The following is a 23,555-nucleotide window of genomic DNA, read 5'->3' on the forward strand; positions in this document are numbered from 1 at the left end:
CATTGTGCTCAACGCCGACCTGATATGGAAGAGCCCGCACTTCTTCAACGCCATCAAGGAGCGCGAGCTCGACCTCCGAGGTTCCTTTCCCCTTCCTCTCTCCCGTCAGTCAGATAGATCTAGGGCTCTGCCTTTTTTTCTCCCCTGTCTAACCGGCGGTTCGTTTGCTCTTCGCGGCGGCAGGCAACAAGATCGCCATCCTCGAGAACATCGGCGCCACCGAGGTGAGCTCCGCCACCTACCCGTCCTTCCTCTCATTGTAAGCTGTAACTGTAAGGTGCGGGCTCCTCAACCCAACCTCCCCGGCGGAATCTGCTTCTAGGAAAATTGGTGCAGAACCAGAAACTGTTACCGCTGGATAGCTAGTGATGCAGGAGCAAAGCTGTCTCGATTTGCTTGGCTGCAATTCAAGTGGCCACATAGCCTGTGAGGGGTAATGCTGTGGGTGCTTTGTCTAGTTAGCAGACATTGCTGCTGCGAATATTGTTGTTGGCCATTCGATGCTAGCTGACTGACATCTCTGCTGGTGGATTCATAATCCCTGGGCCATTTAGCAAGCAGGGTTTTTTTACCTTTATCAGTTGGTGCTATGTGATGTTATGCTGGGGTTGCAAGGCGTGAGTGATACGCATACCGTTTGAGCATTTTAGTCTAGTGTCCACCTAAGGGTGGTGATTTTGTTGTTACGGTTCAGAATAGTGTTTTTATGCACTGCTATACCAGCTAAAGGCTGAGAGGAATGAAGCATTAAACTGCACCCTATACCAGCTAAAGGTTGAGAGGAATGAAGCATTAAACTGCATCGTGTAGTAATTTTACGAGAGGTACATATATTAGGATTGGTGCATGTACAAGTTGCTGCTAGGACTGTTTATATACTTGATCACCACACCTTTTAGAGTTCTGGCTATCGATCTGCTTGGCTGCAATTGAAGTGGCTACAGAGGCTTGGGGAGGTACTGCTGTAGTGCTTTTCAAGTGAGTAGATGTTAGTGATGGGATTATCTATGTTGGTACCCTGATGCTAGCCGAGTAACATCTCTGCTGGTGGATTCGTAATCCTTGGCCATGTAGTAGGCATGGATTTTATCTTTATCAGTGTGTGCTATGCAGTGTTATGCTGGGGTTGCAAGTGTGATATTGGTAATTGGGTGCTGTTTGAGCACTTTTGGGTAGTGTCCACTGAAGAGTAGTGATTTTGCTGTTACAGTTCAGAATAGTGGGTTTTATACACAGCTATACCAGCCAAGGTTGAGAGGAATTAAGTATTGGATGCATCGTCTAGTAATATTTGAGCATATTTTGCGTGGTGTCCACCAAAGAGTGCTGATTTTGCTGTTATGGTTCAGAATAGTATTTTTTTTATGCACTGCTATACCAGCTAAGGTTTGGAGGAATGAAATATTGGAGTGCATTGTGTAGTAATTTTATAAGAGGTGCATATTGTAGGGGTGGTGAAGCTGGATGCTTTTCCTCCTCATAAAAACAATTTACTCTTCACTATGAGCAGCGCCCTTATGGAATTTGCTGCTAGGAGTGTTTATATACTTGATCACCACACCTCTAATGTTCTGGTTACTTTTGCTTTCTTCTATGTAGTTGTCCAGGACATAACAGTTCTCTATACGAGGCTTGTTATTGTGTTACCAGCCTACTTTCTTGTACTGACTCTACCATCAGTGACACCTCTTGGCAATCTTTGTATTACCGATGGCTTATTATTTACAATGTTTAGTTTGATTTGAAATTGAAATCATAGGGTTTTCTTTATCTCATTTTGAATTGTTTGTAGTTGCTCCAGTTCCTTCTTTAGTTGTTTTTGTAACTGTCTTTGTTCATTTTTTTGATAACAGGACCAGTTTGACACGATTGACTTGTCAGACAACGAGATTGTCAAGCTTGAGAACTTCCCTTTCATGAATCGCCTTGGCACTCTGTTAATCAACAACAACAGAATTACACGTATCAATCCCAACCTTGGTGGTAAGAGGAACTATATCTTGTTGCCATGTGCTTCTGTCACTTGCATAATTTGCTCCATAGTTTGTCTGTTTCTTCAATTCTATTTGCTTTGCTGTCATGTAGAGTTTTTACCCAAGATGCATACTTTGGTGCTGACAAACAATCGCCTTACAAGTCTTGCGGAGATTGACCCTCTGGCCTCTCTTCCAAAGCTGCAATTTCTCAGCTTACTGGATAATACCGTAACTAAGCAACCAGATTACCGGTTATATGTCATCCACAAACTGAAGCATCTGCGTTTGCTGGACTTCAAGAAAGTGAAACAACAGGTTAGCAACCACCAAATTCTGATAACACTATTATGTTTGATATTTGAATCATCTATAGTCAGGCTTGATTTCTTGGTTCTCATGTTGTCCAAATATACTTCTGCACAGTGCCAATGATTTTGTTCTGAATGACATCTGTTTAATTTCGCTGCAGTTTTCTCTCATTTGATAACTAATCATAGTTTCTAAAGTCAACAAACTATGTTTGCATTTTCTTTAATGATGAAACATCATTTACCATTTGTGTGCCACTGTGCTGCATTGAACTTTGCTTGGTTCTTCATATACAGGAAACCAACTGGTCATGATTTCTTCAATGAACCCAGAAATCTAGCGATATAATGTCCGGACATAATATATTGCATGTATCTACGGCCCACATACATCTGCCCATATATGTTTTAGTTATCTAAGATATGAGTTAGTTCAAACGAGCTCAAAATTTAGCAGCATTGCAGGCTTATGTGGTTTATGGCTTTATGCTAATCAATAGACTATGTCTGCTCTAAGTCATGTTTATTTTAATTGAAGAAGTATCAGTTGAGAACACCATCTAGATGCATTCGTGCTAGCCATTTAGAGCATCAAGTCAAGATAATTCTTGGGACTTCTAAAAGAAAAGAGTAACTGTCATTAATTGACAGTTTATGAGTTCTGTCAGCAGCTAATACTCTTTTCTTCTAATCATTTTCTTCATTTCTTTTTTAATGGAGCTAGGAGTTGTTGATTTATACCATGCCATAATAGTTTTATCATGAAGTTTTTTAGAAGTTGTAGATATGCACAGAAATCCTGTCGCTGCTTGATTTGTTGATTTATTCCCCACAGGTTGATTCATTTCCTTCGGAATGATTTCCAAAATGATTTTGGAATTGACCGCAGAAGTGCTGGCAGCAAAAGGGGGAAAAGAGCAACTCTTTTAACTGATTATCTGTGAATTAGATGCATGAATGCCATTGAATGTTTTTTGGTTGGCTTGTTCACTAGCATTTTTTGCCGTGCCTGGTTTTGTGTATGTTTCTGAAATTTTGTATGAGATTTTGTGTTTGTGTAGGAGAGAGCTGACGCAGCACAAAAGTTCCACTCAAAGGAGGCAGAGGAGGCGGCAAAGAAGGTTGCTGCCAAAGCTTATACTCCAGTAGTGATAGATGCTCAAGGTACCACAAAAGACCAGGGCCCTAAAGTAGTCGCTCCAACGCCTGCACAAATCACAGCTATCAAGGTACTTTACTCCCTCTTTCTGTTTTGGACACAGGCTGTTCATGTCATTATTGGAAGTTGAGTAGAATCCCTATTACTTCTGCATTCAGGGGGAAAATTATGGTCTGGTCTTTTACCGGCATATGTTTGGTATGGGCTTGATATTTACTTTCATATGTTTTAGTCTTACCATGATGTCCATGTCCGTCCCAGGTATTGAGACATCATTTGTTCTCAGTTACCGTATATATGTCGTCATTAAAATGCCAGTATCTTCTATTTTTCCTTTGTAATACATGTGGCTGTGAATTCGTGTTTAAACAACTCTTTTATCTGTATGTAGGCTGCTATCATTAACTCGCAGACGCTTGACGAAGTTACAAGGCTTGAGAAGGTAACATGCCGTGTGTCATTTAGCTCCAGCGCTTTGTGCAGTTTGAAGCACCCTATGCTATGTACTGACACGCACTCGTTCGTCACCATGATATCAGGCGCTCAGCACTGGCCAAGTTCCTGCTGAGTTTGCACTCCCCAAGCCTGACACCAACATGGCCGAGGCGTCAGAGGAAGCTGAAGCTGAGAAGATGGAGACAGATGGTCAGGACCAGGAGGAGGATGGGGCTGATGAGCAGAAGCAAGCAGATGAAAGCACCCCAATTCAGGAGGTACTGATATTTGCAGTGTGTTTTCTGCCTTTTACCTCACACATGGTACCTGTTGGTTCAACTGGCTGCTTCTTACCTGCTTGTGTTTGTTTAACCTTTGCCGCAGGATTGATGTCATGCATACACCTGAATCTGCCTGTTCTCGTGGCGGGATGAAACCATGTGCGGCGACTCGGCGATCTCGTGGGGGAATTCTGTTCATGAACACTCTCCTAGTGTCAGTACTGCTGTATCTTGTGGATGCTAACAACGATTTTCAGTACATGGTACTGTTGCCCGAGTTGAGGTTTACGCCCAGCGGACCTAGATGTGTTGGATGTTTTAGACTGTACGTAGAAGACGATGCGTTGCGTGCTGAACGAATGTTGCTGAGACTCTACTCCCGCAGTGTGTCGACGACGCCGACTTGCTTGGGCTCCATTGTTGTTAAAATTGTTACGCTACCAGCTACCTATTGATAGATGGTTTTCTTGTCGAATTTGGATCTTGCTGGGGTTGTAATTTCATCAGGAGAGGAAATATCTGCATCAGTTTTTTGCTAGCACATCTCCATACCTTGATGCAACCTGTGAAACAGAATACTATTGGTCATGATGGCATAGGAAACCAACCATTGCTACATCTAAAGAGGGAGATCCAAACAATTACGACCGTCCATCTAGAAGATCTAATGGCACAAAACCCTTAAATGTTGAACGCCACAAGCCACTAATTAGTCCATTGCACCACTAAGGCCTTGTACAATGGTAGGTGCTTAGAAAAATAAATCAGGTTTTTCTGAAGCACTGGTGCCTATTTCTATAGGAGAGACGCCTAATTAAGCGTCTACCCTGTACAAACAAGCACCGGTGCTTAAGGAAAGCCTGGTTTATTTCTTCAAGCATCTCTCCTTGCATTGTACAGGGCCTAATCTTCCTTGACCCTTCGTCGAAAAACAAACTACCTCACAAGAATAGGAAGCAAATGAATCTCGCATGCTCTGCATCATGAGGGAGACATGTGGTTATGTCAAAACTTGCATATAGAAGAAATGCCTTTCCAATGGGCAACACCAGGTCACCAACCCTGTCGTGTTTAGAGGATCCATTTTTGAAAAGATCTTGCTTACTGCACAGATTATCCTTTAGATTTCTTTTCAGCTCTAAGGTGTTCTCGGTAACCTGACTGACAGATAGATACATAATCCGATTGGCAGAAAATATAGATACATGAAATCAATAAGGATGTTCAACATTTCTTAACATCCCGCAAAAAAAAACATTTCTTCTTAACAATAAATCACGAGTGGACATAGTACCACGCGAGGTCGCTACCATGCATGCCCGTTCCCACATGATTTGTGCTATTGTAATACACTCACCAGGTATATGCATTTCTCAGCATGAAGTATTCCTATACGGACAATGTATTTCCAGAGTCAATTAGTGACCATGGCCCATCAATTTGACAAGAGGAGTTAATCTCTCATTTATCTGGAGCAGGTGTCTACGGCAACCTGCACACTAGTCTGCATTTTGTCCCCAGCCCCTCTCCATCCGGTAGCTCCTCCTCTGGTTCTCGTAGTCTCTTCATGTGCTACTCCTGTATGTCACACATTAGTTCAGCAGCTCTAATCCATGTACAGAACGACGAGGGTGTTCTCTCCCCTGATCTGCTGCCTCGATTGTAATGGCTGGGTATGTTCTCACAGGTCTTGCTATATATAGTACTAGTGAACATAGGAAACTGCAAACGTTCTTCCCTCGTGAGCGCTGGAGCTTCATGCCATGGTCACCTTCTTGTTCTATCTTTTCCCAGCTGGCAGGTTGAAGAAGGTCGTACAGTGTAGGAATATTCCGGTTGCATGTGCTAATTAATCTATCATGCCTAATTTTCAGAACCAGAGACTTGTTTGGGGGGGGGGGGGGGGGGGGTATCCCATCATGCGCTAGGTAATGCAACGTCATTATCATGAACGCATAACTTTGATGAACTAATACAGCAGTACATGGCCGGCCAATGGTGGTGGTCATCTTCTTCGTCAGAGATGGCCGGCCAAAGGCTTGGTGATCGGATCTCGAGATCCATCATCTAGTCCCGGCTGCGAGTTGGGGAAACATGGTTGCCGGTGAAAACCGAGCCGTTGGCAGGCGATGACGGCGTTCTACGCCGTTATCTTGATGGAGGCATTGTCATGTAACTACTGTCGACCCACTCGTGCTGCTTTGGGGAAAACCCTAGGATCTGGTGTTCCAGATCGGACGGTGGCGGCACTGCGGTGTCGTTTCTCTCTTGGGAGTATCGTTTGTGGAGCAGCGCTGGAAGTCAGAGGCAGGAGGTGGAGCGGCTTCGTCTTGCACGGAGCTTCGGTGGAGATGTCAAGTCATGCCTGATCGACCGGTGCTACGTTTTGTCATGCCTGGTCGGCAGGTGCTACGCACGACAGATCTTCCAAAGACTTCAAGCTGTGTCGGCTGGTGGTACTTGGCAGCATGGTGCTGAGGTGTATCAGTGGCGACCGCGACGTGCACAGCTGTTTGCGCGCAAGGAGGAGGTGCTATTGGGCACCGTGGTGGCGTCGACGATAGCTAGACCGAGCAAGGTTGATGCATCAGTACAGTTCTGAAGATGGAGCGGTGACAGTTGGCGGCGGCGGCCTCTGAGAGCACGCCGGACCGGCGACACCAATGCCCGGCAGGCGTCCTGGATGGGTCCTCAGGTCTTAGATGTTAGGTTTGGCTGCGATGTCTGTTTGGTATTAGGCCCAGACTATCTGCGCCCCTTCATTAACTGGATAGGTGTGGCGACAGTTTGTTGCTTAGACGGCGGTTTTAGTCTTACTGTGGTATTATTTTGTAAGGTCTTGTGAAAATAATTAATAAAGTGGTCGTATGCATCGCCCAAATGCAGGCCGGGGGTCATCCTTCTTTTCTAAAATAAAAACTAATACAGCAGTACACCAGAATTATACACACATAAAATGAACTTGGACAAAACAAACCAAAACCAAAACCAAAACGGCGTTAAATGCCACTCAAGGCGTAAGTATTGAATACACACACTTTTAAACCCTGTTGACCAGAGTTTTAAATGGTCTCGTCAGATTAACATGGCAGAACAGCCAAGACCGTATTTTACATGATTATGCATGTGTATCCAGTGCTCCATATAAAATGGCTAGCCACCAACACATGTACGCGTATTTGCCGAATTGACTTGACGTATCATTCGGGTATTTATTCAATCACTATATTAATTGCTCATCTCATGGCATGGATGGGCTGCCCAGATTACAGCGTCGCTTGCCATCATGTCCTAAAAATCCGCGTCCATTTCTTAATACCTAACAAAAATAAACAAAATGCCCATACATCAAACATATTTCTTTATTTGTTTCTTGACGGGAAATGATCATCATGTTTATTTGTGTACATTCTATAATCATATAAGGAACGTGCTACGCGTCGGCCGACGGATCTTTAAAAAAATCCACCGCCTCGCGAGCCGTCCGATTCTATGATCAAGCAGTCTGTATCGTTCCTTGTTTTCTCTAATTTTCTGCAACAAAATCTTTGTTACATAACTCCTCTTCTCTAATTTCACGCAACGAAACTCATGCTCCAAAACCTTTTCTTCTCTAATTTTCTCAAGAAACCTTTGTTGCAAAAACTGCAACAACATCTACCGCCATGGGCGTCTAATTTTCTACAACAAGACTCTTGTTGAAAAAATTGCAATAGCATACACGGGCACGTCACGCACTTGCACAGTCGTCATCATTGTCTTTGTTGTTCTGCAACAACGCCGCGTTTTTGCAGAAACATGTCTCGGAAGTGTTGTTGCAAGCAAAAACACGGGGCCAAGTGCTAGTAGTGGACGTGGACGTATGCGTCCGGTGTTGTGGCTGCTGCCACGCGTCGGATGCAAGGTTGATGGCGCTCCACGATCGACATGGTGGATCTGTCGATGCGCTCGGCGACGACGATCTACAGGCGGCGGTGCTCGGCTTGGCCGCCGTCACCCTCCATAATCCCGCGCTGCGAAATCTAGCCCTATTCGGCTTGTAACAGAAAAGGCTAGTTCGCACACCGCCCTTCCTGAAACAAAGGACCATTTGAAGAAATGTAGAGACGGAAGGGTTGCTGTCGACCATCTAATCAAGTGTGCATCCGACGGACACAGAAGCGGTGGACGCTCGCACGGGATGGCCGGCTGAGGCAAACGTTTCCCATCATATAAATACCCTCCGTCTCATAATATAAAAGCGTTTCTGACACTAGTTATTATGTTTGAAGCAATAAAATCCACCCTTGCCTTGGTTGAAAAAAAAACATGCCTCGTTGTGGAGCCGGACGCGCATTCATTGCTAGTTCATTCAAGGCTCAAGGACGCCAGACACACGTTGTCGATTCGCAAATCTCGTGTCTTTCTGCACACCATACGGGCCGAGCCGATCGATCCTCTGAACATCCAAGACCAGACACACACGACACGGACGCACGTCGCCCTCTTCCTCTTCCTCCCCGCGCGTCTCGCTCTCTCTTATTAACACCACAAGCAGCAGCAGCGCGGCTACGCTAACGCCTGCCCCGTGCGCGCGCGTTACGGCCAACGTACGTGCGCCGTTCTTAAGTTCTTTCTTTTATTAATCCGCCTGTTGAGCGAGCACATCGAACGGCGGCAATGGCGGCTCCGTTGCTGGCGGCGGCGGAGGGGAGGAGGGTGTGCAGGGAAGGATGCCCCGGGTGCAGGCTGGACCGGATCAACAAGGCCCACACCGGCGTCCCCTACCTCAACTTCTTCTTCATCTGGGTCGTCTGCCTCTGCGCCGGTAAGAGCTATACATAGCCAGCGTGACTCGTGACCACCTATCTCTCCTCTCCATCTTGTTTAAGCGCGTCTCTTGGATTCCATTCCATAAAGAGACACCTCTAGTATTTCGATTGTACAAAATGCGTGTCCCTACATTTTCTTTGAGGCGTTACTTTTCTTTTACCAACTTTTGACGGGTTACTATGGCTCACCTAGAACTCGTGCGCCACCGATACGAAATGTTTTTAAAAAAAATATCCCCAAAATATTGTTGGTTACGTGTGTGTGTATGCGTGTGCAGTGGCGGAGCTAGACAACATCTGCTTGGGGGGGGGGGGGGGGGTACCGTAAAATACAATTGTTTGTGGGGCCAAAAGCTAAAAAAGAAGTTCTCATCTATCCCTCACAATATTTTTTTCCTTCACAAGTTTGTTTTTGAGGGGGGAAGGCCATCATGGCTAGCTTTATTGGACTAAAGAACAATTACATCGTTTACTAGTTGGCTAAGTAAAAACCCCGGTGGTTCATTAGCCCAACTATTGTCACACTTATTACAAAAACTGAACTTAGCTAGCTCGTGAGCAATAGAATTTGCATCACGAAAACAATGCTTAAAGATGACCTTCCCTATTGACGTAGCTATATCAACGCATTCCGCAAAGATTGCCGCTGCCGCATCCCACCATTGAGCCTGCCCTTGACAGTAATTCACCAAATTCAGAGAATCGGATTCTGCTTCAACTCTGTTAAAACCCAAAGAATTTGCCAAGTATAGTCCATCGCGCATTGCCATTGCTTCAACAGTCATTGCATCAGCTGCGTTTTGGATGAGTCTACATTGAGCTGCTATGAATATTCCTCTTGCATCACGCAAAATTGCCGCTGTTGCACCCATGCCATCATCTACATGGAACGAGGCATCAACATTAAGTTTAACGAAGTTGGGTTCTGGTCTCGTCCACTTATGTTCACTCGTCTCTGGCTTTTGAATTGACTTCATATAGTTCCCGACAATAGCTAAGATCGAACCAGGCCAATGGAATGGAGGAGGGCAAGAATCATGATGTGTATGTTGCCTACGCAGCCACCATAAACACCAGCATCCGGTGGCGAAAACTTCTTTACAGTTCAGACTTGGCATAACAGACAAGGGAACGTCTGACTCAACGAGTAGATGTTCCAAAATTACCGATCCCGAACGATCAATGTGTAAAGCACTGTTTACCTTATCAATAAGGCCCAGATCAGTCCACAATCTCTTGGCAAGTACGCATTGAAAGAGTAGGTGTCTCACATCTTCAGGGCCATTCTTGCAAACCGGACATACACCACTCACAGGCAAGTGTTTATTTGATAATATTGATTTCAGAGGGACAATTCCTCGGAGCGCTCTCCAACAAAAAATCTGTACTTTTCGTGGAACTTGCAACTCCCAAAGGTGATTCCATATTGCTGATTGCCTGTTACTACTGGACGTGAGATTATCTCCTACTTTGCCTCTGTATTTATGTGACCATTGTTCGTGGTAAGCAGTCCTCACTGAAAAAATCCCTGAACTCGTAAGATGCCAAGCAACAAAATCATCAAAGGCTTGAAAGTTTATCGGAATCTGCAGAATCCTTGTTACATCCACAGGGTTAAAGATGTCTCTGATCAAGTCTTCATCCCACTGTCCTGTAACTGGATCGATTAGCTCCACCACCTTAGATATCACGGTGTGTCCCCGAGGAGTTAAAATCTTCCCGTCCGGACTTGCAGGAACCCATGGATCATTCCATATATTCACCTTCTCTCCGGAACCAATTCGCCAAATATAGCCACGCTTAAAAGTGGCAAGACCCGCAATGATACTCTGCCATGTAAAAGAAGATCCTTTTTTGGGGCCTGCAGAGAGTAAATCAGTGGATGGGAAGTATTTGGCCTTCAAGATTTGGGAACAAATAGATTCTTGATTTGTAATCAGTCTCCAACATTGCTTAGCTAATAAAGCCAAATTAAAGGAGTGTAGATCCCTGAATCCCATACCACCATCACATTTTGGAATGCATAATTTCCACCAAGAAAACCAGTGCATCTTTTTATTTTCTTCATCATCTCCCCACCAAAATTGTGCAATCACATCTGTAATATCTTTACACACTCCCTTCGGAATGCAGAATACAGACATAGCAAAAACTGGAATGGCTTGCGCAACAGCTTTCAATAGAATTTCCTTCCCTCCTGTAGATAACTGTTTCTCCATCCAACCCTTCAAAAGTTTCTTGATTTTCTCACAGAAATGCTTAAAGCAGTCACTTCTATCAGCGCCAACCATAGCAGGCAAACCCAAATATTTATCTGACAATGCTTGTGTTGTGATATGAAGTTCATCACAGATTTCATCTCTTGTTTGCATATTAGTATTTGGGCTAAAGAAAACACTGGATTTATTCAAACTTACCAGTTGTCCCGAGTTTTCACAATAGGTGTCCAACACATGCTGTAAGGAAGTTGCATTTAACATATCTGCTCTCATGAGAATTAGAGAATCGTCAGCAAATAAGAGGTGTGAAACTGACGGTGCATTCCTGCACACTCTAATCCCATCAATGCCACCAACTTCTTCTTCATACTGCAACATGCTGGATAGGCCTTCTGCACAAATCAGGAATAAACAAGGAGATAAAGGATCCCCCTGCCGGAGCCCCCTCGAAGGTGTAAACATCTCTGTCTCTTGGGAATTAAAACGAACTTTGTATCTAACTGAGCTCACACAAGCCATCATAAGCTCAATCCATCTGTTATCAAACCCCAATCTATGCATCATGTTCCTTAAGAAGATCCATTCGACCCTGTCATAAGCTTTATGCATGTCTAGTTTTACTGCACATAACCCAGCCTGACTGTTCTTGGTGTTCTTAATTTTGTGAATGCATTCATATGCCACCAGAATATTGTCAGTGATCATCCTGCCAGGGACAAAAGCACTTTGTGTAGGAGAAATGATATCAGGAAGAATACTCTTTAGACGAAATGCAAGCATCTTGGAGATAATTTTATAAAGAACATTGCATAAGCTAATGGGTCGGAACTGTGTTATTAACTCCGGGGAATCCACTTTTGGGATCAAGACAATGGATGTGTCATTCCATTCTGTTGGAATATGCCTGGTGTTGATCGCATGTAACACTGCAAAAATAATTTCATCACCAATGATATGCCAATATTTTTTAAAGAATATTGCATGTAGCCCGTCTGGGCCTGGAGCCTTTAGATCGCCAATGCTAAAAACTGCCTTGCGAACATCATCAGCAGAAAAAGGTGCCATTAATATGGTGTTCATTTGTTCTGTTACCTTCCGATGCACCTTCTGAAGTAATGCAGGATCGGTATGCTGAACTGCAGACGTGAACAGGCTAGCAAAATAACCTTGTATATGAGGATTTAAATCAGCCATACCTTCCATAATGTCGCCATTATTATCTTTCAATTTCTTGATATAGTTCCTTTTCCGCCGGGCCACCGCAAAAGCTTGAAAAAAAGCTGTATTACGATCCCCATATCTGAGCCAATCCACGCGAGATCGCTGCATACTTTGGATCTCCTCAAGTTCTAACAGATACTCTATCAGTTCAGCCAGCTCCTTTCTTTTTATTTCATTTTCATCCGTCATGGGTCCAGCCATAACTTGCTCTAAATCTCGTTGTGCTTTCCGAAGACGCTTCTTCGGTTTTTTTAACACCCGTTGATCCCAGTCATGAAATTCTGAATGCATATGGGAGAGCTTCTGAAAAATGCCTGAAACATTCGGGTCAGCTCCTGCCTTATCCCATGTTTCTTGAACCAGGTCAGAAAAATTTGCCTCTCTTAGCCACCTAGCTTCGAACCTCTTGGGCCCCTCTTGGATCGGTGTTGTTCCTTGATAAAAATCAGTATCAACCATCAATGGTCTATGGTCAGAATGGTTAAAGTTACAATGTTCCAGATTTGCATTGGGAAATAAACTAGACCATCCATCGTTCACGAGACCTCTGTCCAACCTTCCCCGAATCCTTCCTCTGCGCCATGTAAATATATCTCCAACGAAGCCCATATCATGCAGGTTACAATCATCAATCGCTTGTTGGAAAGCCACCATATACTGTTGGGGACGTGGATTCCCCCCCTCTTTCTCATGCAGAAATTGAATTTCATTCAGATCACCAATAAGTAACCATGGTAGTGTACTTGTTTGAGATAGCTGGCGCATACGGTCCCAAGTCAAGTACTTATTTTCCCATCGGAATTCTCCATACATGCCAGTCAATCGCCATGGTTCACCTCCATCGCTTGTGATCTGTACATCAATAAACTTGGGGTCTAACCCCAATCTCTGAACTACAATATTATTTTTCCATAGTAACAATAAACCACCACTTCTCCCATTACTAGTGCAAACCAGTTTTTGATCCATCTTCAAACGACGTCTCAGACATTCAGCCGGATAGCTATCGAGGTGAGTCTCCGACAAGAACATCACATCTGGATGGGTACTTCACTGGACGTCCAGCAAAGCTCGAACTGCCGGTTCATTCCCGAGACCCCGGCAGTTCCATGACAAGAGTTTCATTGCTCCTAGCGATCACCCTCTAGGGGTGTCGCCGATCCTAAATCATTTGCAGAACTTTTATTACTGTCCACTGCCTGACCATCTCTTCCTCTTAACTTCTTCCTATTTGCGTTCTTCTGAGGGGTGCCTGTAAGTGTGGGGTTCTTGTCCTCCCCATCTACCTCTCCCTCAAATAGATTTATTTTCTCAGCATTTGTAACTGTCTCGGGATTATTATCTGCTTTATTTCCAGCAAACAGAACCATGGCCATATTGTTGTGAACGTCATTCTCAGTAGTCACCTCTGGGGTAGCAGCAGATGTACTATCCTTAGCTGCTCTCTTGCCTAAGATATTATTCGGACCACTATTTTTCTCCATATTCTGACTAACTTGAGTGAGTTCTTCTCCTATCACTACCAGAATTTAGGCAGATGCCGACAGCTATATCTATGCCGACGGCCCCGTCGGCATATATGGGCATACCCCGACGGCTTTACTAAAGTCGTCGGCGTAGAAAGGCCGTCGGCGTATAACCATCTATGCCGACGGGGGCCGTCGGCATATATAAGCCGTCGGCGTTTCTCCGAATGTACCGACGGGGGCCGTCGGCATAGAGCAGGCCGTCGGCATATCACGTGGGCCCGTCTACCCGGGCGGCGACGGCAGTTTGACGGCGTCAGGCTACGCCGACGGGCTAACGGTGGCCGTCGGCATAGCTACGCCGACGGCCTAGCCGTCGGCATAGCTACGCCGACGTCATCGATCCGTCGCGCCGCCACGTCATCGATCCGCGTCGTTCGCCGGTCCCGTGGGGTGGCATTTCTATGCCGACGGCTAGGCCGTCGGCATAGGCATAGATTTCTAATAATATTTTTATATTTTTTGTATTTTCTCTTATTATTTTTTATTTTTTTCCAATACTAATTTCATTAACTTAAATGTATAGAAAACATATATCGATTGCCCCCCACACGGGCCTTCTTCCGTCGTGTCACGGAGAGGTTAGACGGGACGGGCCGGGTACCTGTGGGGGGTAGCAATGCCGCCAGGTGTTGCGGTGGGCCCTCCTACGGTTGTGGAAACGTGGTGGCAGGCGCAGGCACGCGGCTCCGGGGTGTGCCCCCTCCCCCCTCACGGGCGTCGATGCCGCCGTGCCCCGGGGGGGGGGGGGGGGTGAAACGGCCATGTCGGGCCGACGCAGAGGGAATCTTGGGGTGGGTTGTGCCGGGACTGTGTTGGGGGGTGTACCTATGGCTGGGCTATGACAACAAGGTGAAAAGGTCCACCGGTCAAACTACGTCCAGCGAAAGTCAAAGGGATAGACCCGGCGGTCGTCTGTGTCAGGGTTAGACGGGACGGGGTACCTGGGGGGTAGCAATGCCGCCAGGTGTTGCGGTGGCCCTCCTACGGTTATATAAGCCCGTCCGGCGAAAGTCAAAGGGCTAGATCTACTGGTCAACTGGGATTCGGGATGGCCTTCGGGGTGTAGCTATGCCACCGAAGCATCGCATGGGTTGCGATGCATGTGTGAAAGTGTTCTGGCATGCGTAGACACCCGTCTTGGGGCTCCGTGGTGTGGCCCCCCTCCACGGAAGGCAGAGCAGCCGTCAGTTAGAGGGGGGGGATGGTGCGGGTGCGGTGGAACCGGAGGGAATCTAGTGTTGGGTTGGGTCCAGACCGTGTTCGGGGATGTTGCTATGGGCTGACCTATCGCAACCAGGTGGAAGAGTCCACCGGTCAAAGCCCGTCCGACGAAAGTCAAAGGGCTAGATCTACTGGTCAACTGGGATTCGGGGTGGCCTTCGGGGTCTAGCTATGCCACCGAAACATCGCACGGGTCCCGATGCATGTGTGAAAGTGTTTTGGCATGTGTAGATGCCCATCTTGGGGCTCCGTGGTGTGGCCCCCCTCCACGGAAGGCAGAGCAGCCGTCACTTAGAGGGGGGATGGTGCGGGTGCGGTGGAACCGGAGGGAATCTAGTGTTGGGTTGGGTCCAGACCGTGTTCGGGGATGTTCCTACGGGCTGACTTATCGCAACCAGGTGGAAGAGTCCACCGGTCAAAGCCCGTCCGGCGAAAGTCAAAGGGCTAGATCTACTGGTCAACTCGGATTCGGGGTGGCCTTCGGGGTGTAGCTATGCCACCGAAACATCGCACGGGTCCCGATGCATGTGTGAAAGTGTATGCATGTGTGAAAGTGTTTTGGCATGCGTAGACGCCCGTCTTGGGGCTCCGTGGTGTGGCCCCCCTCCACGGAAGGCAGAGCAGCCGTCACTTAGAGGGGGGATGGTGCGGGTGCGGTGGAACCAGAGGGAATCTAGTGTTGGGTTGGGTCCAGACCGTGTTCGGGGATGTTGCTATGGGCTGACCTATTGCAACCAGGTGGAAGAGTCCACCGGTCAAAGACCGTCCAGCGAAAGTCAAAGGGCTAGATCTACTGGTCAACCGGGATTCGGGGTGGCCTTCGGGGTGTTGCTATGCCACCGAAACATCGCACGGGTCCCGATGCATGTGTGAAAGTGTTCTGGCATGCGTAGACGCCCGTCTTGGGGCTCCATGGTGTGGCCCCCTCCACGGAAGGTAGAGCAGCCGTCACTTAGAGGGGGGATGCGCGAAAGAGTAGAGAGGGTCACGGCAAAAACTAGACGCACTTCGTGTACAAACTGGACAAACTCTTTCCGAGTATCAGGGTTTCGGAGTCCGGAGTGGGTACTAATGTGAATCCCACCAATCAGGAAGAATCACACGGATCGTGTGTTTCTTTCTAGCTCTTGCGAGTCGTTGGATCAAGGGTGTGTTTCTTCCTAGCTCATGTGAGTCGTTGGATCGAAACTACCACAATCACTTTGTGAGCCAGATGACCCTATATATAGCCCACCTCTCGCCTTCCCTGCATAAGTATTTCAGTTCATCGACTACATACATCTACCAGTTCATCGACTGCATACATCTACCAGTTCATCGACTGAATACAAATCATTCGGATTCGCCATCATACGTCCAACTGTGCATTTGATATGCATATATATGCATCACGAGCCACGGTTGGCTGTATGATGGCGATACCGATTGGTTTGTTCTAGATCCGACATAAAAGGTTTGATACAACTTCTTTTTTGTGACATAAGAGCTATCTCTCCTCCTACCTATTTTAGTTACACAACTACCTATTTGTGCCATGTCCGGAGTGTCGCACCGGGCCCTCATACATGCGGGGTGGTGTGGTGGCATGTCCGAAGAGGTGGGACGCGTCTCCGGGGCGTGGCCCCCCTCACGGACGGCGATGACACGGTAGTAGACGTTCTGCGGTAACGATGCGGCGTCAATATTACTAAATACTCGGAGCGCGATAAAATCATGACTTTTTTTTGCACGACGTGGGCACATGTGCTATAGGAACGATGGTATTTTTTCATAATATTTGGTGATGGAGAAGTATCCGAAAAATTCCCTCTACGCGGATTGCCCTTCGCGCGTCTACGGCTGTGGCCGGCGGCCTCCAGGGGCTAGCATGCCGCCAGATCTTGCGCCGGCGGCCTCTCACAAGTTTGGAAGTGTTGTCGCGGTTGCAAACGCCCGGCACGCGTGTCCGGGGTGTGCCCCCCTCACGGACGGCGCTGCCGCCGGCACCTGGAGGGGGGAAACGGACGCGTGGGGTCTACACGGAGGGGATCTTGCTGTGGGTCTGCCTCGGATGTTGCTCCAAAGTGTTCCTATGGGCTGACCTAACACAACCGGGTGGGGAGGTCCACTGGTCAAAGCCCTTCCGTGCAAAGTCAAAGGGGTAGATCCCGTGGTCAAACGCTACAGGGTTAGGCGGGACGGGGGCACTGGGGGGGGGGGGTAGCAATGCCACCGGAGCGTCGCACCGGGCCCTCATACATGCGGAGTGGTGTCGTGGCATGTCCGAAGAGGCGGGACGCGTCTCCAGGGCGTGGCCCCCCTCACGGACGGCGATGACACGGTAGTAGACGTTCTGCGGTAACGATGCGGCGTCAATATTACTAAATACTCGGAGCGCGATAAAATCATGATTTTTTTTGCACGACGTGGGCACATGTGCTATAGGAACGATGGTATTTTTTCATAATTTTTGGTGATGGAGAAGTATCCGAAAAATTCCCTCTATGGGATTGCCCTTCGCGCGTCTACGGCTGTGGCCGGCGGCCTCCGGGGGCTAGCATGCCGCCAAATCTTGCGCCGGCAGCCTCTCACAAGTCTGGAAGTGTTGTGGCGGTTGCAAACGCCCGGCACGCGTGTCCGGGGTGTGCCCCCCTCACGGACGGCGCTGCCGCCGGCACCTGGAGGGGCGAAACGGACGCGTGGGGTCTACACGGAGGGGATCTTGCTGTGGGTCTGGCCCGGATGTTGCTCCAAAGTGTTCCTATGGGTTGACCTAACACAACCGGGTGGGGAGGTCCACTGGTCAAAGCCCGTCCGTGCAAAGTCAAAGGGGTAGATCCCGTGGTCAAACGCTACAGGGTTAGGCGGGACGGGGGCACTGGGGGGTAGCAATGCCACCGGAGCGTCGCACCGGGCCCTCATACATGCGGGGTGGTGTGGTGGCATGTCCGAAGAGGCGGGACACGTCTCCGGGGCGTGGCCCCCCTCACAGACGGCGATGACACGGTAGTAGACGTTCTGCGGTGACGATGCGGCGTCAATATTACTAAATACTCGGAGCGCGATAAAATCATGATTTTTTTTGCACGACGTGGGCACATGTGCTATAGGAACGATGGTATTTTTTCATAATTTTTGGTGATGGAGAAGTATCCGAAAAATTCCCTCTACGCGGATTGCCCTTCGCGCGTCTACGGCTGTGGCCGGCGGCCTCCGGGGGCTAACATGCCGCCAAATCTTGCGCCGGCGGCCTCTCACAAGTCTGGAAGTGTTGTCGCGGTTGCAAACGCCCGGCACGCGTGTCCGGGGTGTGCCCCCCTCACAGACGGCGCTGCCGTCGGCACCTGGAGGGGGGAAACGGACGCGTGGGGTCTACAGGGAGGGGATCTTGCTGTGGGTCTGCCCCGGATGTTGCTCCAAAGTGTTCCTATGGGCTGACCTAACACAACCGGGTGGGGAGGTCCACTGGTCAAAGCCCGTCCGTGCAAAGTCAAAGAGGTAGATCCCGTGGTCAAACGCCCGTCCGTGCAAAGTCAAAGGGGTAGATCCCGTGGTCAAACGCTACAGGGTTAGGCGGGACGGGGGCACTGGGGGGTAGCAATGCCACCGGAGGGTCGCACCGGGCCCTCATACATGCGGGGTGGTGTGGTGGCATGTCCGAAGAGGCGGGACGCGTCTCCGGGGCGTGGCCCCCCTCACGGACGGCAATGACACGGTAGTAGACGTTCTGCGGTAACGATGCGGCGTCAATATTACTAAATACTCGGAGCGCAATAAAATCATGATTTTTTTGCACGACGTGGGCACATGTGCTATAGGAACGATGGTATTTTTTCATAATTTTTGGTGATGGAGAAGTATCCGAAAAATTCCCTCTACACGGATTGCCCTTCGCGCGTCTACGGCTGTGGCCGGCGGCCTCCGGGGGCTAGCATGCCGCCAAATCTTGCGCCGGCGGCCTCTCACAAGTCTGGAAGTGTTGTCGCGGTTGCAAACGCCTGGCACGCGTGTCCGGGGTGTGCCCCCTCACAGACGGCGCTGCCGCCGGCACCTGGAGGGGGAAACGGACGCGTGGGGTCTACACGGAGGGGATCTTGCTGTGGGTCTGCCCCGGATGTTGCTCCAAAGTGTTCCTATGGGCTGACCTAACAGAACCAGGTGGGGAGGTCCACTGGTCAAAGCCCGTCCGTGCAAAGTCAAAGGGGTAGATCCCGTGGTCAAACTCCCGTCCGTGCAAAGTCAAAGGGGTAGATCCCGTGGTCAAACGCTACAGGGTTAGGCGGGACGGGGGCACTGGGGGGTAGCAATGCCACCGGAGCGTCGCACCAGGCCCTCATACATGCGGGGTGGTGTGGTGGCATGTCCTAAGAGGCGGGACGCGTCTCCGGGGCGTGGCCCCCCTCACGGACGGCAATGACACGGTAGTAGACGTTCTGCGGTAACGATGCGGCGTCAATATTACTAAATACTCGGAGCGCGATAAAATCATGAGTTTTTTTGCACGACATGGGCACATGTGCTATAGGAACGATGGTATTTTTTCATAATTTTTGGTGATGGAGAAGTCTCCGAAAAATTCCCTCTACGCGGATTGCCCTTCGCGCGTCTACGGCTGTGGCCGGCGGCCTCCGGGGGCTAGCATGCCGCCAAATCTTGCGCCGGCGGCCTCTCACAAGTCTGTAAGTGTTGTGGTGGTTGCAAACGCCCGGCACGCGTGTCCGGGGTGTGCCCCCCTCACGGACGGCGCTGCCGCCGGCACCTGGAGGGGGGAAACGGACGCGTGGGGTCTACACGGAGGGGATCTTGCTGTGGGTCTGGCCCGGATGTTGCTCCAAAGTGTTCCTATGGGCTGACCTAACACAACCGGGTGGGGAGGTCCACTGGTCAAAGCCCGTCCGTGCAAAGTCAAAGGGGTAGATCCCGTGGTCAAACGCTACAGGGTTAGGCGGGACGGGGGCACTGGGGGTAGCAATGCCACCGGAGCATCGCACCGGGCCCTCATACATGCAGGGTGGTGTGGTAGCATGTCCGAAGAGGCGGGACGCGTCTTCGGGGCGTGGGCTACGAAAATCAGGTGAAAAGGTCCACCGGTCAGACCCAGTCCGGCACAAGTCAAAGAGCTAGATCCGGCGGTCGTCCCTCTACGCGGATTGCCCTTCGCGCGTCTACGGCTGTGGCCGGCGGCCTCCGGGGGCTAACATGCCGCCAAATCTTGCGCCGGCGGCCTCTCACAAGTCTGGAAGTGTTGTCGCGGTTGCAAAAGCCCGGCACGCGTGTCCGGGGTGTGCCCCCCTCACAGACGGCGCTGCCGTCGGCACCTGGAGGGGGGAAACGGACGCGTGGGGTCTACACGGAGGGGATCTTGCTGTGGGTCTGCCCCGGATGTTGCTCCAAAGTGTTCCTATGGGCTGACCTAACACAACCGGGTGGGGAGGTCCACTGGTCAAAGCCCGTCCGTGCAAAGTCAAAGAGGTAGATCCCGTGGTCAAACGCCCGTCCGTGCAAAGTCAAAGGGGTAGATCCCGTGGTCAAACGCTACAGGGTTAGGCGGGACGGGGGCACTGGGGGGTAGCAATGCCACCGGAGGGTCGCACCGGGCCCTCATACATGCGGGGTGGTGTGGTGGCATGTCCGAAGAGGCGGGACGCGTCTCCGGGGCGTGGCCCCCCTCACGGACGGCAATGACACGGTAGTAGACGTTCTGCGGTAACGATGCGGCGTCAATATTACTAAATACTCGGAGCGCAATAAAATCATGATTTTTTTGCACGACGTGGGCACATGTGCTATAGGAACGATGGTATTTTTTCATAATTTTTGGTGATGGAGAAGTATCCGAAAAATTCCCTCTACACGGATTGCCCTTCGCGCGTCTACGGCTGTGGCCGGCGGCCTCCGGGGGCTAGCATGCCGCCAAATCTTGCGCCGGCGGCCTCTCACAAGTCTGGAAGTGTTGTCGCGGTTGCAAACGCCTGGCACGCGTGTCCGGGGTGTGCCCCCTCACAGACGGCGCTGCCGCCGGCACCTGGAGGGGGAAACGGACGCGTGGGGTCTACACGGAGGGGATCTTGCTGTGGGTCTGCCCCGGATGTTGCTCCAAAGTGTTCCTATGGGCTGACCTAACAGAACCAGGTGGGGAGGTCCACTGGTCAAAGCCCGTCCGTGCAAAGTCAAAGGGGTAGATCCCGTGGTCAAACTCCCGTCCGTGCAAAGTCAAAGGGGTAGATCCCGTGGTCAAACGCTACAGGGTTAGGCGGGACGGGGGCACTGGGGGGTAGCAATGCCACCGGAGCGTCGCACCAGGCCCTCATACATGCGGGGTGGTGTGGTGGCATGTCCTAAGAGGCGGGACGCGTCTCCGGGGCGTGGCCCCCCTCACGGACGGCAATGACACGGTAGTAGACGTTCTGCGGTAACGATGCGGCGTCAATATTACTAAATACTCGGAGCGCGATAAAATCATGAGTTTTTTTGCACGACATGGGCACATGTGCTATAGGAACGATGGTATTTTTTCATAATTTTTGGTGATGGAGAAGTCTCCGAAAAATTCCCTCTACGCGGATTGCCCTTCGCGCGTCTACGGCTGTGGCCGGCGGCCTCCGGGGGCTAGCATGCCGCCAAATCTTGCGCCGGCGGCCTCTCACAAGTCTGTAAGTGTTGTGGTGGTTGCAAACGCCCGGCACGCGTGTCCGGGGTGTGCCCCCCTCACGGACGGCGCTGCCGCCGGCACCTGGAGGGGGGAAACGGACGCGTGGGGTCTACACGGAGGGGATCTTGCTGTGGGTCTGGCCCGGATGTTGCTCCAAAGTGTTCCTATGGGCTGACCTAACACAACCGGGTGGGGAGGTCCACTGGTCAAAGCCCGTCCGTGCAAAGTCAAAGGGGTAGATCCCGTGGTCAAACGCTACAGGGTTAGGCGGGACGGGGGCACTGGGGGTAGCAATGCCACCGGAGCATCGCACCGGGCCCTCATACATGCAGGGTGGTGTGGTAGCATGTCCGAAGAGGCGGGACGCGTCTTCGGGGCGTGGGCTACGAAAATCAGGTGAAAAGGTCCACCGGTCAGACCCAGTCCGGCACAAGTCAAAGAGCTAGATCCGGCGGTCGTCTATGTCAGGGTTAGACGGGACGGGGTACCGGAGGGGGTTGCAATGCCGCCACGTGTTGCGGTGGGCCCTACTATGCTTGTGGAAGCATAGTGGCACGCTCAGGCACCCGACACGCGACTCCGGGGTGTGCCCCCCTCACGGGCGTCGTTGCCGCCATGTCTCGGAGGTGGAAAACGACATCCATCATGGAAAGTGGACTATCACGGTGAAACCTTCAGACTATTTTTGGGCGAGGTGAGACTATTTTTTACATTGTGCTGAGAGTCACACATATGTCGTAATAAAAAGAATAAAAAAATGCAAAGTATCTATGCCGACGGCTTAGCCGTCGGCATAGAAGCGCGCACGACCACGGATCGATGACGTGGCAAAGGGCCAGGCCTATGCCGACGGCCAAGCCGTCGGCAAAAGTTGACCTTATCCGCTGTGGTTCGCTCCCGACCACCCATTCCCCATCTCCCCCGCGCCCTTCCTCCCGACCCACACCCGCGCCGCCGCCGGATCCTCTGCTCCGCCCGCCGCTGCCCTTCCTCTCCAGTCGCTGCCGCCGCCCTTCCCTCGCCCTGCTCTGCCGCCGCCCCACCCGCGCTCTGGGCCACCGCCGCCTTTCCCTCGCCACTCGCCGCAGCCGCCCCACCCGTGTTCCGCCCCGGCCTCGTCGTCTCGGGTCGCGCCGCCGCCGCCCTTCCCTTGCCGCGGTGGGGCGCGTGGAATCCTCCCCGGCCACCCCTCGCCCGCGCCCTCGTCGAGCTCGGTTCGGCCGGACCTCCCCGAGCCCACTCCTCCCTCAACGCCGCCCGACCGTCGCTCCGGCCGGCGGCTAGGCTGCACCGGCCCTCCTCTGCCGCTGCTCCGGCCGGCCTAGCCCGAGCCCGAGCTCCCCTCCGCCTCCCCCTCCGTGCCTGCCCCCCCCCCCTGAGCCAGCCCTCCCCCACGGTGAGCTCCTTCCCTCCCTCTTTGAAGCAATTTTTTTAATTTAGTTAGATGATAGATGGATGGATGCATTATGTATGATGATAGATGGTTATATGGATGAATGCATGCATTATTTATGATGATAGTTAGATGATAGATGATTTGATGATAGTTAGAAATGTGAGAAACGCAAGAAATGCAAAAAAATAGATGATAGATGATGATGTTGATGATGATAGATTATGATGTTAATGATGATAGATGAGGATGTTGATGATAGATGATAATGCTTTTTTTATGCCTTGATAATTTTTAGATGATGATGACAGATTTCCATTTTTTGCGAAAGAGATGATAAATGATGATGATTGTTGGATCATGATAAATGA

At 50.2% G+C, this 23,555-nt stretch overlaps 1 protein-coding gene and 2 pseudogenes across 1 annotated transcript; 2 read left to right on the forward strand and 1 right to left on the reverse strand.

Moving 5' to 3' along the window:
• Window position 1: 1 nt before the first annotated feature.
• Window positions 2-4,268, forward strand: LOC147977254 (U2 small nuclear ribonucleoprotein A'-like; the record flags this gene model as incomplete). Its single annotated transcript, XM_087521110.1, has 8 exons — window positions 2-80; window positions 184-224; window positions 1,854-1,983; window positions 2,086-2,291; window positions 3,346-3,513; window positions 3,835-3,885; window positions 3,983-4,171; window positions 4,263-4,268. Coding segments are annotated over 8 exons (870 nt in total), but the record flags the coding sequence as incomplete, so codon positions are not given.
• A 2,020-nt stretch (window positions 4,269-6,288) lies between these two features.
• The window catches only part of LOC147977255 (putative peptide/nitrate transporter At3g43790), a 51,268-nt pseudogene continuing 34,001 nt past the window's right edge, over window positions 6,289-23,555 (forward strand).
• LOC147977256 (uncharacterized) lies at window positions 11,884-13,535 on the reverse strand (annotated as a pseudogene).

The sequence above is a fragment of the Triticum urartu genome, chromosome 4A, assembly GCF_056163025.1.
Source record: "Triticum urartu cultivar PI428250 chromosome 4A, HENAU_Tu73, whole genome shotgun sequence".
NCBI lineage: Eukaryota > Viridiplantae > Streptophyta > Magnoliopsida > Poales > Poaceae > Triticum > Triticum urartu.